The sequence below is a fragment of the Myotis daubentonii genome, chromosome 1, assembly GCF_963259705.1.
Source record: "Myotis daubentonii chromosome 1, mMyoDau2.1, whole genome shotgun sequence".
Classification (NCBI taxonomy): Eukaryota; Metazoa; Chordata; class Mammalia; order Chiroptera; family Vespertilionidae; genus Myotis; species Myotis daubentonii.
The window spans coordinates 189,979,490-189,997,664 of NC_081840.1; the positions used below are offsets into that span (position 1 = coordinate 189,979,490).

The window sequence follows — 18,175 nt, forward strand, 5'->3', positions numbered from 1 at the left end:
CTATAAAATTATATGAACCAATGACACTCCAATAAATTCCATTTGGAAAAAAAAAAGTTTGTTTTTTTCTTCACTGCTCTGAGTTAACCTCAACTCTAAATATACTGAAGTGATGTTTACTTAAGTGGCCATAATTTCTGCATAGTCATTCTTTTTCCTTCATTTACCTTCAGAACCCTCCTCTCACCCTGCCATCTGGGCTCAGCTGAAATGCCTCTTCCAACCTGAACCTCTGTCTAAGTTTCTTCACAGTGGAGTGACAGCTTCTTCTGGTGCCCTGAAACACTATATCTAGTATATTCCTCCTGTTATTACATACTATATGTCTTATCCACATACCAGCAATACCAGCATGTAATTATCTTTCTGACAAAACCTATACTGTATGTTTCCCCAAATTATCAATCATTTTGTTTCATAAGATATACCATGTTATTTACTAGATCCACTCAAATGGGTTACTCTACTATATTTTAAAAATTGCCAATTAAAAATATTTTTCTATTTTAATATAATTAAAGCAAACTGCTAGAATACTGCAAACATTGCCTACAAAATATTTAAATATTTCAGATCTTCTCCTGAACAAGTATCATGTAGTAGTGGGTCCAGTCACCAACACCGACAACGTTCTGTGCAGCTGTCAGTCACCAGAGCAATTAATTTTTAACTTTATGTTTAAATTGCCACTTCACCTCTGTGCCCAGCAAACATTCACCCGCCGCAGCGCAGTGGGTGAAAGAACCCTGCCATGCTGTCCGAGAAGTGGATTTCAGCGGCTCTGCTGCTGCAGCTCTGCTGCACTGGCTCTGGATCCTGTGGGAAGGTCCTGGTGTGGCCCTGTGACATGAGCCATTGGCTCAATCTAAAGATCATTCTGGAGAATCTCGCAGACAGGGGGCATGAGGTGACTGTGTTGGTTTCTGCAGACTCGCTCATCATTGACTACAGAAAGCCTTCCACACTGAACTTTGAGGTGATCCCTATATCTCAGGAGGGAGATTTTTTTGCAAATAAACTAAATGACTTCTTAGACTTAGCTACTACTGTCATGCCAACAATGTCACGCTGGCAGTCAGCAAGAAAAATGCAAGAATTTCTTCTTCAACTAACTGGACATTTAAAACTTCTGTGTGAGAGTGTAGTCTACAACCAGTCAATCATGAAGAAACTCCGGGAAACCAACTACGATGTAATGGTTATAGACCCTGTGGTGCACTGTGGAGAGCTGATTGCTGAGTTGCTGGAAGTCCCTTTTGTGTACACACTGAGGTTCTTTATGGGTGGCACTGTGGAGAAATACTGTGGGAAACTCCCAGCTCCACCTTCCTATGTCCCTGTTGTCATGGGGGCACTTACGGACAGAATGACCTTCCTGGAGAGAGTAAAAAATGTAATGCTTTCCCTTTTCTTTGACTTCTGGCTCGAGCCATACGATATTCAGCTTTGGGACCAGTTTTACAGTGAAGCATTAGGTAAGAGGTTATGCTTTCCATTCTAAAGTAGTTATTAAAAGAAACTTGGGAAGTTTAAGAATAGTCTAGGAAAACGAGAGGACTATATTTTAAAACTTGAGTTTCTTTTTGTTTGTTTGGTTTTTTTTGTTTGTTTGGTTGGTTTTTTTTAATTAAATCTTTATTGTTCAGATTATTACATTTTTTCCTCTTCCCCCCCCCATAACTCCCCTCCTCCCAGCTCCCACCCCACCCTCCGCCCTCACTCCCCACCCACTGTCCTCATCCATAGGTGCACGATTTTTGTCCAGTCCCTTTTCGCATCTCCCACACCCCTTTCCCCCCCAAGAATAGTCAGTCCATTCCCTTTCTATGTCCCTGATTCTATTATGATCACCATATTATTTATTCACTTGATTCTTAGATTCACTTGTTGATAGATGCATATTTGTTGTTCATAATTTTTATCTTTACCTTTTTCTTCTTCCTCTTCTTAAAGGATACCTTTCAGCATTTCATATAATGCTGGTTTGGTTTTGATGAACTCCTTTAGCTTTTCCTTATCTGTGAAGCTCTTTATCTGACCTTCCATTCTGAATGATAGCTTTGCTGGATAAAGTAATCTTGGTTGTAGGTTCTTGGTATTCATCACTTTGAATATTTCTTGCCATTCCCTTCTGGCCTGCAAAGTTTCTGTTGAGAAATCAGCTGACAGTCGTATGGGTATTCCCTTGTAGGTAACTGAGTTTCTTTCTCTTGCTGCTTTTAAGATTCTCTCTTTGTCTTTTGCTCTTGGCATTTTAATTATGATGTGTCTTGGTGTGGTCCTCTTTGGATTCCTTTTGTTTGGGGTTCTCCGCGCTTCTTGGACCTGTAAGTCCATTTCTTTCACCAGGTGGGGGAAGTTTTCTGTCATTATTTCTTCAAATAGGTTTTCAATATCTTGCTCTCTCTCATCTTCTGGCACCCCTATAATTCTGATGTTGGTGCGCTTGAAGCTGTCCCAGAGGCTCCTTACACTATCTTCGTATTTTCGGATTCTTTTTTCATTTTGCTTTTCCAGTTGGGTGTTTTTTGCTTCTTCACATTTCGAATCTTTGACTTGATTCTTGCGCTCCTCTGGCCTGCTGTTGGGTGTCTGTATAATATTCTTTATTTCAGTCAGTGTATGCTTAATTTCTAGTTGGTTCTTTATCACAACATCGAGGGTCTCATTAGATTTCTTGAGGATATCACTACATTTATCGGCGGTCTCACCAGTCTTTTCGAGGGCCATACTAAGTTTATCGGCAGCTTCTAGACAGTTCTTAAGAGACCTTAAAAGTGTGGTTCTGAACTCAATATCCTCCATTGACAGTTTTGTCCTGTTTCTTTGTCTCCGCATTTTTTATGCTTTCTTGGTACACCCCCTAGTGGTCTTTGTGCACAGTCTTGTTGCCTTTAAGCTTTGATTGATGTCGCCAATACCGGGGGTGATTTGACCTCCAGGCTAACTGGCTATGAGAGTCCGCTGTGTCTGCAGTGGGAGGGCTTCTGTGCTAGATCTCTAGGGCGGTGCTAATCTAGCGTTTGCCTGAGGCTATCTGGCAAATGGTTCTGTGCAGGGCTTGGGCGGGGCAGGTCCCCGGGGATCTACAGGGCAGGCGGAACAAGCAGTTATGGCTGCTCTCAGTTCTTTCCCCAGGGGCTCTGCCTCTCAGAGTCCCAGCAATGGCTGCAAACCTCGGAGAGAAAGCTGCCTTCGAGTTCCGACCGAAGCCAGACAGTCCCGCTTCTCCCGTTTGAGTCTTGGTCCCCAGAGACTCACCTGGATCTGGAGCTCAGAGTCTGAAACTCCCTCCCAATTGAAAACAACAACCGCGCCCTCCGCCGCCAGCCCGCTCAGCGCGCGCACTCCGCACCTGAGTATTTCACTTCAGCACTGTGCCTCCTCTGAGTCTGGGTATGATATTCTCTTTCCTCCTAGTTGTAGAATTTCCACTCAGCCAGCCTTCCTGTGGTTCTGGATGCTGTCTGTTCTGTCCTTTAGTTATATCTCTGAAGTGGTTGTTCGAGGGCAGCAATCTCTGGCGTTAACCTATGCCGCCATCTTGGTTTCTCCTAAAACTTGAGTTTCTATCTAAAAGTCTATAATTTATAGCAATAAACTGTTAGCAGTATTAACAGGGAAGGGGAAGTGAGAAACATTTTATTATGGTTACTTTTTTCTTTACAGTCATCTAGTCATTTTGTAAGATACTTAGATATTTAATAGATTGCTATCAAAACAAAACAAAATATGAAACATAGTAATTAATGTCACTCCAAATCTATACTTGTATTTATATAACATTTAAAAACTAAACACAAAAGTGTTAAGGGAATCACATTTAGATGGGAGACATAAAATTTCCAAGACAATGTTCCATGCACATATTGCCCTTGAAGACCTTCCAGACAGACAAGATGTGGAGATGGAAGACAGTGATATTGATCATCCTGTCCCTTATAGGCCTAAGCTAATGCATGTGTTTGTCTTAGTTTATAATAAGAAAGCTTAGAAAGTTTTAAAAAATTTAAATATAAAAAGCTTACAAAATAATTATATAAAAAAGAAATTATTTTCGTAAAGCTGTACAAAGTATTTGTTTTAAGCGGTTATTACAAAAGAATTAAAAATTTGAAAACATTAAAAAGCTTATAAAGTACAAACAACAGTTAAAGTAAGCTAAGGTAAATGTATTATTAAAGAAAAATATTTTCATAAGTTTAGCATAGGTTAAGTTTACAGTGTTTATAAAGTCTACAATAGTGTACAGTAATGCCTCGGGACTTCACATTCACTCACCACTGACTCACTGAGCAATTTCCAGTCCTGCAAGCTCCTCTCATGGTAAGAATCCTATACAGGTATACCATTTTTTAAAATCTTCTATGCCATATGAATGCATTACCTTTTCTATGTTTAGATTTATTTAGATGCACAATACCTGCCACTGTGTTACAACTGCCTACAGTATTGGTGCATATAAATAAATAAATTGGTGCATATAAATAAATTATGCTTTACGGGTTTGTACCCTAAGAGCAATAAACTATACCATGTAGCCTAAGTGTGGTGGAGGCTGGACCATCTAGATTTTGTGTAAGTGTGCTCTATGATCTTCACACAATGAGAAATAGCCTAACAATACATTTCTAAGAACATATTCCCGTCATTAAGAGACACATGACTTTATGTAGAAAATATGAAAGAATGTACCAAAAAACCCTTCCTGGAACTAATAAGAAATCATAGCAGGAGTACAGTATACGAGATTAATATGGGAAACTCAATCACTTTCCTATACACCAGTAATGAACAATTGGAATTTGAAATTACAAACACTATCATTTATAATAGTACCCCCAAAATAAAATACAGATCTATATGAGGAAAACTATAAAACTCTGAAGAGCAAAATTAAAACACTAAATAAATGGACAGATACTCCATGCTCATGGAAAGACTCAATATTGTCAATGTCAGTTTCTCCCAACTTGATCCAAGAATCAATAAAATCCTGATAAAAATTCCAGCGAGTTATTACATGGACTTTAACAAACTGACTCTAAAGTTAAATGGCAAGGCAACATATTCTGAACAGCTAACACAGTATTTAAGGAAAAAACAAAGTTGGAGGATGATCACTATCCAATTTCAGGACACATTATAAAACTAGAGTAATCAAGACAGTGTGGTATTAGCAAGAGAATAGGCAAAAAGATCAATGAAACAGAAGAGATCTATGGAATAGAAACACACACACAAGACAGTCAATCATTGTCAAAGAAACAAAGGCAATACAATAGATAGATAGTCTTTTTAAAAGTAATGCTGGAACAACTGGACATCCACATGCAAAAAAAAAATATATAAACACAAACCTTTTAAGCTTCACAAAATTTAACTCAAAAATGAACTATCCATAGAAATGTAAAATTCAAAACTATAAAACCCCTCGAAGATAACATAGGAAAAAACCTAGATGATCTTGGGTATGGCAAGGACTTTTTAGCTACAACATCATAAGTAAAATCCATGAAAGACAATGAATAAGCTGGACTTTGTTAAATTTTAAAAATTCTATTTTGTGAAAGTCAATGACAAGAAAATGAAAAGATAAGGCACAAACTGGGAGATAATATTTGCAATAAACATGTCTGATAAAGGACTCATCCAAAATATTTTTAAACTCAACAATAAGAAAATATAAAACCTAATTTTAAAATGGGCCAAATACATTAACAGATACCTTGATAAAGAAGATATACAGTTGACAAATAATAGGTAAGCATATTAAAAATGCTCCATATCATTTTTCATGAGGCAAATTTAAATGAGATACCACTACACATTTTTAGAATGACCAAAATGTAGAACACGGATAACACCCAATGCTGGTGAGTTATGGAACAAAGACTCTCCTTTTTCATGAGTGGAAATGCAAAATTGTACAGCCACCTTAGACACCAGTTAGGAGGTTTCTTAGAAAATTAAACATAGTCTTACCATACTATCGTGTTCCTTGTATTTACCTAAAGGAGTTGAAAACTTATGTTCAAACAAAAACTAGCAAATGTATGGTTATAGAAATTTTATGCATAATTGCCAAAACAAGGGTATATGGGAACTATCTTGACCTTCCCAAAAATTGTTTTTAAGATATGAATTTATTTATGTATAAGTAAATATAAATGTATTATAAAGTATTAATTTTTAAACAGTGATTTAGAAATTATGTAAATTGGTTTACCCTCATGCCTTTGGAATGAAATTAATAACTTAGGGAGCCTAGAAATGTTGTCTGTCAATATCAATCCAGCTAACATGACTTACTTCTGAGAAGTTGGTAACTGTCTCCCATGAAATTCTTACCTGTATATCTCATCTACCTGAGCCATTTTGCCATAAATTCAGGCTACCTCTAGGAATTTTTTAAAAAATCATTCCAGTAGACTCAGATGTACGATTAAAATAATGTATTCTTCCAGCTACTGTGGCTAAGTGGTTGAGCATGGAACTATGAACCGATCTTCAGTGGGGGGCGTGCAGGAGGCAGCTGATCAATAATTCTCTTTCATCATTGACATTTTCTCTTTCTCTCTCTCTCTCCCTCTCCCTTCCTCTCTAAAATCAATAAAAATATTTTTATAATAGTAAAAATATATTCAAACAATAACAATATTGACATGGTAACTAAAATGAAACAGCCCCTTTATTAATTATACTAGAGGCCCGGTGCACAAAAATTTGTGCACTCGTGGGGGAGAGGGGGTCCCTCAGCCCGGCCTGTGCCCTCTCGCAGTCTTGGACCCCTCAGGACATAACGAACTGCTGGCTTAAGCCTGCTCCTGGGTGGCAGAGGGCAGGCCCAATCCCTAGGTGCAGCCCCTGGTCAGGCTCAGAGCAGGGCCGATCGGGAGGTTGCGATGCCACCCCTAGTCACCCTCAGGGTAGGGCCTATTGGGGGGTTGGGGCACCGCCCCCTGTCACACTCAAGGCAGGGTCGATAGGGAGGTTGCGGTGCCACCCCTTGTCACGCACAGAGCAGGGCCAATCAGGGGGTTGGGGTGCTGCCCCCTGTCACGCACAGAGCAGGGCCCATTAAGTGGTTGGGGAGCTCCCCCCTGTCACGCACAGAGCAGGGCTAATCAAGGGGTTGAGGAGCTCCCCCCTGTCACTCACAGGGTAGGGCCGATAGGAGAGTTGGGGCACCACCCCCTGTCACACACAGAGCCACAGGGCGATCAGGGGGTTTGGTCGCTGCCCCCGTCATGCTGATCCCAGTGCCAGGAGGCCTCGCTGCTCCGCTGGTCCTGGTGCTTGGAGGTCTCTCTGCTCTGCTGATCCCGGTGCTGGGAGGCATATTACACTTTTACTATATAGGATAGAGGCCTGGTACATGTGTGAGGGCTGGCTGGTTTGCCATGAAGGGTGTCCTGGATCAGGGTGGGAGTCCCCACTGGGGTGCCTTGCCAGCCTGGATGAGGGGATGATGGCTGTTTGCAGCTGGTCACACCCCCTTCAGGGTGGGGGTTCCCACTGGGGTGCCTGGCCAGTCTGGGTGAGGGGCTGAGGGCCGTTTTCAGGCTGGCAGGTGACTGAAGCTCCCAACCTGTCCTCTTTTTCTTTTCTTTTTTATTCTGGGCCAGCTTTAGCTCTGAGGCTTGGCTCCAGCTCCGAGGCCTCGGCTGCTGAAAGCAGGTATCTGGTTTGTTTGGGTTCTATAATTGTAACACTGTTGCGGTCCTGCTCACTCCAGCTCTGAGATCCCGGCTGGCTGAAAGCAGGGATCTGCATTTGTTCTATAAATGAAAGAATGTTGCAGTGCTGCTGGCTGAAGCCCAGCTGGCTGAAAGCAGGTTTCTGGGGTTTTGTTTAGCTTCTATATTTGTAATAATGTTTCTAAAACTGCAAGCTCAGAGGCCGGAAGCAGCAGGCGGGGAACGTTGGCTTCTTCCGTCAGTGAAGCAAGCAAGCCTCATGTTAGCTTCAAGCTGCCTGGCTGCCGGCAGCCATCTTGGCTGGCAGTTAATTTGCATATCGCTGTGATTAGCCAATGGGAAGGGTAGCGGAGGTACAGCTAATTACCATGTTTCTCTATTATTAGATAGGATGTTATTTTCACAATTTTCCACTGTGTTCATCACTCATTTTGTGTAATATAATGGTGGGGAAAAGATGGGTGGTGAATTTTGATTCTATATTTTTGCTTCATAATTTCTCAGTATGACATATAAAATGTCTTATGAAATTACTTATGAGCTTCTGCATACTTTTGCTCAATTTCAGTCTCTTCACTTTTGATTGGCTTTAGATTTGATACTGTGCTGCTGCAGATACAGATTTTCAGTGAATACTTTAAGTTAGATCTTTCTTAAAATGTGGCTTATAGGTTATACACAATAATTTTCCCTAGGGGGTTGCTAATCAAGCAGAATATCACACAAATGGAACAAGACTTCTCAAGGGCATAAACATTTTGGCATAGAAGCTCTGAGGCGGTGTTCTCATCTAATTCCTCCAACTTCAAATTGAGGTTCTTTGCGCAATGCTTCTTCATTATCAAATTAGAGCATCTGACTATACAACCTGAGACACATATTCAAACATACAAAATAATGACTAAAAAGAGGCTACCTAACCTGGGGTGTATATGATCACTAATTTCTATTAGAATCCTCAAGAAAGGAGGATTGTCACCTGAAGGGAGGATTTTCTTTCCTTAGATACAAAACATGTTTTCTGTGTATAAAAATGGTTGACTTGGTCATTTGCCAATACTCTTCCAACAAATCTTCTAAAATTAATACTTAGACTCTGTCCCTTTGAATAAATACCATTTAAAGGCAACATTAAAATAAATGTGTGATATCGGTAATGTGTAATGTATACTTCACATTCTAAAAGGAGTCATACTGGGTATAATTCCTACCAAGAAAAAAAAAGGATGAATGGATTGACGTTAATTGGATTTGTCTCAGGAAGATAAGGTAAACTGATATTGGTGGGATTCTTCAACAATATGAGTAAATGAAAAAGTATAAGAATCTAGATCAGCGGTTCTCAACCTGTGGGTCGCAAACCCTTTGGGGGTCAAACGACCCTTTCACAGGGGTCACCTAAGACCATCTGAAAACACATATATAATTACATATTATTACATATTGTTTTTGTGATTAATCACTATGCTTTAATTATGTTCAATTTGTAACAATGAAATTGGAGGTCACCAAAAAATAAGGAACTGTATTAAAGGGTCACGGCATTAGGAAGGTTGAGAACCACTGATCTAGATGGTGGAAATATATTCCTGACAGGAAATTAGAAAACTATTGAGAGGTGATTTGGTGCTAACATGATGGGGTTAATGTATTATCTGCCATTTAATTGGAGGGAAACAGTGAACATAAAATTTATCAGTACTTGGAGCTATGGTTACATTTTTTTATTAATTTAATCTTTGTGAATTTATTTTATTCATTCTTATTTGATTTTATAAAATTTATTTTATTGAATGTACTATTTTACACATTACTGTTCTTTCACTATCCAAATATTATCTCTTTGTCATTCTCTCCCTCCTTCCATATTACTTTAAATTCCCTTTCCTTTTAAAATCTAGACATAATAGGTAATCTAGAGGGCCTCGATTTCTCTTTTTTCCTTAATAGCACATCAGAAAAGTAGTGGTACATTTATTTTCCTAACAAACATATACGCTAATAACATCCTCCCAACTTTATTTTCTCCAGGTAGACCCACTACGTTATGTGAAACTATGGGGAAAGCAGAAATTTGGCTAATGAGGACATATTGGGATTTTGAATTTCCTCGTCCGTACTTACCTAATTTTGAGTTTGTAGGAGGATTGCATTGTAAACCTGCAAAACCGTTACCTAAGGTATGTCTATTATAGTGGAGGATTTGGTGTACCATATGATAAAAGTTCTGATTTCCCTCTAAACTTTACAGTCTAAATAACAAAGATGTGCTGCTTGGTATCTTCAGTTTGCTACTCAAAATCAATTTTCCAAGTCATAGGGGTCTCTTATGAGTGATATTACTTTTTTGTTTGGATTTTACTTTGATATTTAAGTTGAAGAATGAAGTGATTTAAGGAGCGTGTTAAAAATATCAGTGGGTCTATAGTGTGGGTACTAGACTGAAGAAACAGGAAACTAAAGACTTGAAACTCACTAAGGAGACTGCTGCAGTCTTCCTAGCAAGCGTGATGGAATTATGAATAGGGACACTTACTATGGTTGTTTGCATGATAATGAGGCTTTTGTGAGAACTGTTGGGTAGATTACACAGGATTTAGTCAGCAGAAGTAAATATTGCCAGAAGACATGGCTTCTTGGATAGCACTGGCCTTTGCTGAAATAAGAAACAATTGATGTGATACTTATCTTTCTCTGACTTATTTTGCTTAGCATAATGCTCTCCAGCGCCTTCGAAGCTGTAGCAAATGGTACGAGTCCCTTCCTTTTTACAGCAGCGTAGTATTCCATTGTGTAGATGTTGATCTCACTCATTTGTGGGTTATAACATAATATTAATATTATAATATTATCTACACTAATAAAAGAGAAAAATGGTAATTGGTGTACAACGCTACCCTTTTCATTGGCTAATCAGGGCTATATGCAAATTAACTGCCAACTAAGATTGGCAGTTAACTGCCAACAAGATGGCGGTTAATTTGCATATGTAGGCACAATCCAGGGAGGCGAAAGGGAAAGCAGGAAGAAGCCCCCTGCCACTGACAGTGATCAGAAACCCAGGGGGGAGCTAAGAGCTGCGGGGCAGGGCAAAGGCGGCCCTGGGGCCACCTTTGCCCTGCCCCCCAGCCATGATCGGAGAATCAGGCGCCTTTGCCGCCCTGGCCAGTGATAGCAGGAAGTAGGGGTGGAGCCAGCGATGGGAGCTGGGCACGGTCGAAGCTGGCAGTCCCAGGAGCTAGGGGTCCCTTGCCTGGGCCTAAAGCGAAGCCCACGATCGAGGGGCCACTGCAGCTGTGGGTCCCTGCTGCCCGGTCCGGATGCCTCAGCCAGAGGCGTCCTACAGGGGCAGGGGCGGAGCCCATGCGATTGCGGCGCCCCCTGCTGCCACTGCAGGTCCCCGCTGCCCGGGCCGGATGCCTAGCTCAGAGGCGTTAGGCCTGGGCAGGGGCGGAGCCTGCAACCGCGGGGAGCTGGGGGTCCCACACCCAGGCCTGACACCTCTGCCGGAGGCCTCAGGCCTGGTCAAGGGGCCGATCCGGTGATTGGTGATCAGAGGGTGATGAGGGTCAACTCCTCTGGCGGAGGTGTCAGGGCTGGGCAAGGGGCCGATCAGGTGATCGGAGGGTGATGGGGGTCTACGCCTCTGGCCGAGGCATCAGGCCTGGCAAGGGGCAGAGCCAGCAATCGGAGGTGTCTGGGGGTCCCCTGCCTAGGTCTGATGCCTGGGCCAGAGGCATCAGGCCTGGGCTGGGGGCAGAACCAGTGATGGGGAGAAATGAGGGTCCCCTGCCCAGGCCTGACGCCTCTGTCAGAGGCGTCAGGCCTGGGCAAGGGGCTGATCCTGCGATTGGAGGGTGATGGGGGTCAATGCCTGAGGGCTCCCAGTATGTGAGAGGGGCCAGGCTGGGCTGAGGGACACTCCCCCCCACACACACACACACACACACACAGTGCACGAATTTCGTGCACCGGGCCCCTAGTAATATTATAACATGAACAACGTAAACTGATGAACAAAAACAGATCCAGAGACAGAGAAGCATCGATTAGATGCTCAAACCTCAGAGGGAAGGTAGGGGAGGGTGGGGATAAGGGGGAGAGATCAATCAAAGGACTTGTATGCACGCATATAGGCATAACCAATGGACACAGTCACCAGGAGTGTGCGGGCATGAACTGGAGTGGGGGGTGGGGGAAATAGGGGGGATAAGGACACATATATAATACCTTAATCAATAAAGAAAGCAAAATCAGCTGAAGGCAAAATAATTCACATGGTACTTTCAAGAAAAAGATAAGCCAGTCAGAGAAAGATAAATATCACATGATCTCACTCTTTGTGGAATATAATGAACAACATAAACTGATGAACAAAAACAGAACCAGAGTCATAGAAGCATTGAATAGACTGTCCAACCTATGAGGGAAAACAGGGGACGGGGAGGGTAAGAGATCAACCAAAGGACTTGTATGCGTGCATATGAGCATAACCAATGGACACAGACAAGGTGGGGGGAGAACATGTGCTGGGAGTGGGAGTGGCCAGGGAGAGGTCAATAGGGGAAAAAAGAGACATATAATATATTAAACAATAAAGAACTTAAATTAAAAATATATATATGAACAAAATAAAAGAAACAATTAATGAAACACTATTTTGAGATGACAATTATGAGTTCAAATTCACTTTAAGGAGCCAAAGGAATTTTGAGATGTAGATTTCTAGAAGTTGTATGAGTAATACAAGGTTTCTGTCCCAGCAGAGCATTAGAAATAGATTGGGAGTCATCAACATAACTAGAAGTCATAGAACTAAGAAACTCAAATGTTGGATTGGTTCTTTAAGACCATGATGTCAGTTTTTTTGGTTGTTTGTTTTTTGAATAATAAAAGGAAATTGTATAACACAATCCAAAGCTATAAAAGAATAAATATGGGCTGCCAGAAATGTTGGAAGAAAACAATATTGGGAAACAAAAGAGAATAATAGGTAAGCAGAGTAATAACTATCTTGTATTTAACTATCTTTATCCATAGGGAGTGAGGAAACACGCATTTGCTTGGGTTGTAGGTAAACTAAATAATCACTGTTGAAGGTTGCAGAAGAAATGGTGTTCCCAGTAGCATTCTTGATTTCTGCTTTGGCTAAGGTGCATATTTAACTTTAAAATATCATTTCAGGATTCTGAATATGGTTTTCTTACCAACCAGTTACAGCTTCAGGAAAATTTTATTGAGTGTTATTACAGGAGAGAGTTAACCAATGTCTAAATAAAGGTAGAGTAAGAGACATGACACATTCTGTGGCTTACTACATAACACCTTAACACACTATTTTGTTTATTACAATTTCATAAAACCAACTCAGATATGTTTCACAAGAGGGAAGAATTTTTCCATTTCAAACCCAATTATTAATATAGATATTTGAGCAAATGAATACCAATCATGGCTTATATCTCTGAAAAAAAGAACTAAACCAGTCACTGAATACACAGAATTAAAAAAAAAAGCAATGGGAGACAGTTAAATCAAGAATCCAAATCAGACAGGTAGCTATGTAAGTTTTAATGTGTGTGTGTGTGTGTGTGTGTGTGTGTGTGTGTGTGTGTGCTGTATATATTTTTTATTCAATCATATGCTTAAGAAGATAAATAAAAATGGTAAAACACCAATTCCTGTGATTTCAGAGATATTCTCCTAAGTTTAATTAAGCTAAAAATAGCAGTCTACTTTTGTGGCATCATCTTTCCCCTGGTAATTTTACTAGCCTTATATTGAGATATGTCAGTGATCACAAGACAACCACAAATAATTACAAAGAGATTTCATCATAATCTCTAGAGATTGACATTCACATAGATTGCAATGTGCAAAACCCCAATCCAAGACTTTCCAGTGTTCAACCTGAACAGCTGTAAGGAATGAATTTTATTTTGCAGAGAAATGTATATTTTACTTCTGTACTAAGGCTCAAATTAATGGCATGTAGTTAGTGTCACATTCTTGTGGAAAGAGAGTGAATCACTGTTTCATAAATTTATCATGATTATAGCAGGTGTTTGACTGTGTACAACGCTATCACTTTTTAAACCAATTATTGTATATCCTTTTTTAAAAGTTCTATTTAGCCTTATAAATCAGGGAAAGAATAAATATCAGACAAATATCCTAAACTCCTAACAGAAAGTTAGATCAACTCATTAATAACTTATTGCTTATAAACTGCCATGTTTAAAAATTTTAAAGCTTAGTTCTAAACCCCTTTTGGGGGGTTTCCCTCCAAGGAATATTTTGATGAGTTTGCAAACAGTTCTGTTGGTTCATAAAATTAAGCTTTGGTAGTAATAGTTTCACTACCATGGGAAGATTTGCCTCTTATTACCTATTTATTTGGTACTAATTGGTGCACCTTGAAAGGAACTGTGGTTTGCCAGGCTGCGTGGACACAAGGGTGGGTCTTGGCCCATCCTTTAAAGCCCCGCCTGGCCCCTCCTTCCATGGCCCCTGGATCCCTGTCTGCCAACAGCCCCACTCTCACCACAGCTCCCACGCACTGACAGTGCTGGCCCTGTTTCTACCCGCTGATGGCGCAGAGCGATTGGGGCAAGTGCCAGCAGCTGGAGCGAGGAGGGCCAGCACCATCAGAGGGTGCTAGTGGTGGCTGCTGCCCCAATTGCCCTCAGGAACAGGAGGAGGTGGAGAAGTCCTGCGGGGAAATCAGAGCTGGCAGCTGCAGCTCACAACTCCTGACAGTGCTGAGCGATGGGGGCCAGCGCCAGTGCAAGGGGCAGCTCTGGTGCTGGCTGCGGGTGCAAGCAGGCTGGCGCCAGCAGCAGATGAAAGCTCCCTGTGGGACTGCGATGTGGGGAGCAAAGAATTTGCAGTAACTACCAGAGGCTTGCCCTGATGACAGCGACTGGCACCCCACCTTGTTCTGGCATCCCAGCTCACCTGCTCCACCATCCCACTGCCGCTGACACCCGCCATGTTCTGCACTCTGCCACCTGCTGCCAATGCCTGCCATGTTCCACACACCATCACAGCGACTGGTTGTTCAGTTCGGTGTTTGGTTGTTCCACCATTTGGTCTATTTGCATATTAGTCTTTTATTATATAGGATAACGGTTTGACTCCATGCCTTTAGTTGTAATCACTCATTATATATTTAAGCCATAGTTTTCAGAAACAATTTTTCTCTTAAAGAGATTAGATGGTTCTATGTGGTAGAATACCTAATCAGTCTAACAATTTCTCTGATGCTGTTCTTGACCCTGCCTATTTAGAAACTAGAGGCCCAGTGCACAAAATCCATGCACTGGTAGGTCCCTAGCAACCGCCGGCTGCTGGCTGTGTACTTCCTCCCTTCCCTCAGCCCCCTGCCGCCGCTGCCACCACTGCCAGGGCCTCCCTCCCTTCCCCTGGCCAGCCCCACCCCCTGGTCAAACTCCTGGACAACTGGTAGAGGGGACATTTTGCATACTACACTTTTATTGTATAGGATGTAAGAGATTTTCTTCCCTGTGGTCCTGTACTTTCATGATAGAGAGAATTTTATCTCTACAGGAAATGGAAGAATTTGTCCAGAGTTCAGGTGAACATGGAGTTGTAGTGTTCTCTCTGGGGTCAATGGTCAAAAACCTCACAGAAGAAAAAGCCAATCTCATTGCCTCAGCCCTCGCTCAGATTCCACAGAAGGTCAGTACAACCTACGATCCTAGTTAGCAGCCACCTTGCCAATTGGAGAGAAAGTGCAGCTAACCAATAGTACTCTTTCCAGATAAAAGCTGAAACTCATTATACATTGAGCATAACTGACACCATCTTTAAGTACAAATTTCTCAAAACACTAAAATGTTGTATTTGGGCCCATTTGATCATTTGCCTACTGAGCCTTTGTAATACTGTGGAAATACACTACATCTTTTTGCAAAGTGATTTTCAAGGAAATACAATCAATGCTTGCGAACTACCCCTTTTGTACCTCTTATATATCACATAAAATGGACTACATGATTTTTAACTAACTCTACAGCCCTAAAATTCCTTAACTCTGCATTCTTACTTGTAAAATTAATGCACTGTCTTCCACAGGTCTTATGGAGATACAAAGGAAAGAAGCCAGCCACATTAGGAGCCAATACTCGGCTCTATGACTGGATACCCCAGAATGATCTTCTTGGTAAGATTGGGGGGGAAAAGCTGTTACAGTTGGATGATGAACAAGTTAAGTAACTGAGAGCAGCTAAGTTCAATCAATATTTAATACTTTTAAAATTTCACATATAACAAAACAATTGGCCATTGAGAGATTCCTGCTTCCTCTGGTTCACAAAGCAGAACCTTCAGTTAAGACTCTCCTGAGTTCTCAAATTTCAACCACAGTTCAGATATCACCTCCTTGTAAAGTCTTTCCAGACAACGCAGAAGGTGAATTTGCCATTTCCTGAGATCACAGTTTTCTGAGATAGCAATAAACCCTGTGTTCAGCTTCTATAGAGAATACTGCCTTCTTCATTGCTTTATCCTGTAGCTTTTCTCCATCTCTCTCTGAAATTCTTCTAACATATAATGAAATCCTCATCTGCTTCTCGCCCAACCCTCAAACAGGTCATCCCAAAGCAAAAGCTTTTATCACTCATGGTGGAACAAATGGGATCTATGAAGGTATTTATCATGGGGTCCCTATGGTGGGAGTTCCCATGTTTGCTGACCAGTATGATAACATTGCTCACATGAAGGCCAAAGGAGCGGCCGTGGAGGTGAACATGATCACAATGACAAGTACAGATTTGCGTGATGCCTTGAAAACTGTCATTAATGAACCTTCGTAAGTACTATAGCCTTGAAAGGCTTACCATTGGTTATATTACTCATCATATTCAAGAATGTCCAATGTACCATGTATTTGAAATTGGTGTATCCTATATAATACGAAAGGTATATGCTAATTAGCCTGGACATGCTAATTAGCCTTGATATGCTGATTAGTCATGACCAGTATGCAAATTGACAATGACTCCAACACACTAGATGGCCACCACAAAATGGCCTGCAGGGGAGGGCAGTTAGGGGGTGACCAGGCCTGCAGGGGAGGGCAGTTAGGGGGAACTGGGCCTGCAGGAAAGGTCCTGTAGGGGAGGGCTGTTGTGGGGGAGCAGGCCTTCAGGGGAGGACAATGGGGGTGGCCAGGCCTGCAGAGGATGGCCGTTGCGGGGGACCGAGCCTGCAGGGGAGGGCAGTTAGGGGCAACTGGGCCAGCAGGGGAGGGATGTTAGGGGCAACCCAGCCTGCAGGGGAGGGCAGTTAGGGGCAACTGGGCCAGCAGGGGAGGGATGTTAGGGGCAACCCAGCCTGCAGGGTAGGACAGTTAGGGGCAATCAGGCCAGCAGGGGAGGGCAGTTGGGGGAAACCCAGCCAGCAGGGTAGGACAGTTAGGGGCAACCAGGCCTGCAGGGGAGTGCAGTTAGGGGCAACCAGGCCTGCAGGGGAGTGCAGTTAGGGGCAACCAGGCCTACAGGGGAGGATAGTTAGGTGTGACCAGGTCTGCAGGGAGGGCAGTTGGGGCCAACCAGGCTGGCAGGTGAGGACAGTTAGGGGTGACCAGGCCAGCAGGGGAAGGCTGCTGGGGGTAACCAGGCCAGCAGGAGAGGGCAGATAGGGGTGACCAGGCTGGCAAGGGAGGGCAGTTAGGGGTGACCGAGCCAGCAGGGAAGGGCAGTTGGAGGCGAGCAGGCCAGCTGGGTAGGATAGTCAGGGGAGACCAGGCCAACAGGGGAGGGAAGTTAGGGGCAATTGGGCCAGCAAGGGAGCAGTTAGGTGTTGATCAAGCTGGCAGGAGAGTGGTTAGGGACAGTCAGGCAGGCAGGCAAGTGGTTGGGAGCCAGTAGTCCTGGATTGTGAGAGGGTGCAGGATGGGGTGAAGGACACACACACCTCCCCCTGCCCCATGCACAAATTTCATGCTCCGGGCCTCTAGTTTTGAAATAATAACCATAAGGTGACTAACATAAACAACATTTTATTATTTCATTCTCCAAATTGATGAAGTGATTTGCTAAAATTGCAAAAATCCTCAGATTTCAAGTTTCTATCAAAGTGGGTTTTTTTTTTTCAAAATAATGTTAATGATAACAAAAATTCTCAGATATTTTGAGGCACTTGATGAGGAAATGAATCAACAACCTTTAGGTACACAGGACAACACCCAGCCAACTGAACCACACTGGACAGTGCTCATCTGCTTACTTTTATAAATATAACTGCTTCTTTATATATTACTAGTGGCCCGTTGCATGAAGATTTACTCAATAGGCCTTCCTTTCCCTGGCTGCCAGCACCTGTTTTCCTCTGGCACCCGGGACCCAGGCCTTTGGTCCAGCCGCAGCAGCAAGGCTTGGCTTTTCTGCTCTGGCTGCTCTCAGCCCCTCCTTTTTTTTTCCAGCTCCTTGAGCAGAGACCAGGGCTGGCTG

General features: G+C 42.4%; 1 protein-coding gene across 5 annotated transcripts in view; it reads left to right on the forward strand.

Annotated features, from left to right (window-relative positions):
- The window catches only part of LOC132218478 (UDP-glucuronosyltransferase 2A1-like), a 60,900-nt gene that overhangs the window by 38,148 nt on the left and 4,577 nt on the right, over nucleotides 1-18,175 (forward strand). For 4 of the 5 annotated variants that reach the window (XM_059669747.1, XM_059669738.1, XM_059669751.1 and 1 more), the window contains exons 3-6: nucleotides 9,732-9,880; nucleotides 15,270-15,401; nucleotides 15,798-15,885; nucleotides 16,314-16,533. In XM_059669747.1, the coding sequence (XP_059525730.1) occupies nucleotides 9,732-9,880; nucleotides 15,270-15,401; nucleotides 15,798-15,885; nucleotides 16,314-16,533 (589 nt within the window). Of the gene's footprint in view, nucleotides 1-852; nucleotides 1,476-9,731; nucleotides 9,881-15,269; nucleotides 15,402-15,797; nucleotides 15,886-16,313; nucleotides 16,534-18,175 lie in introns of all 5 variants that reach the window. The other variant, XM_059669758.1, reaches the window with a different exon arrangement.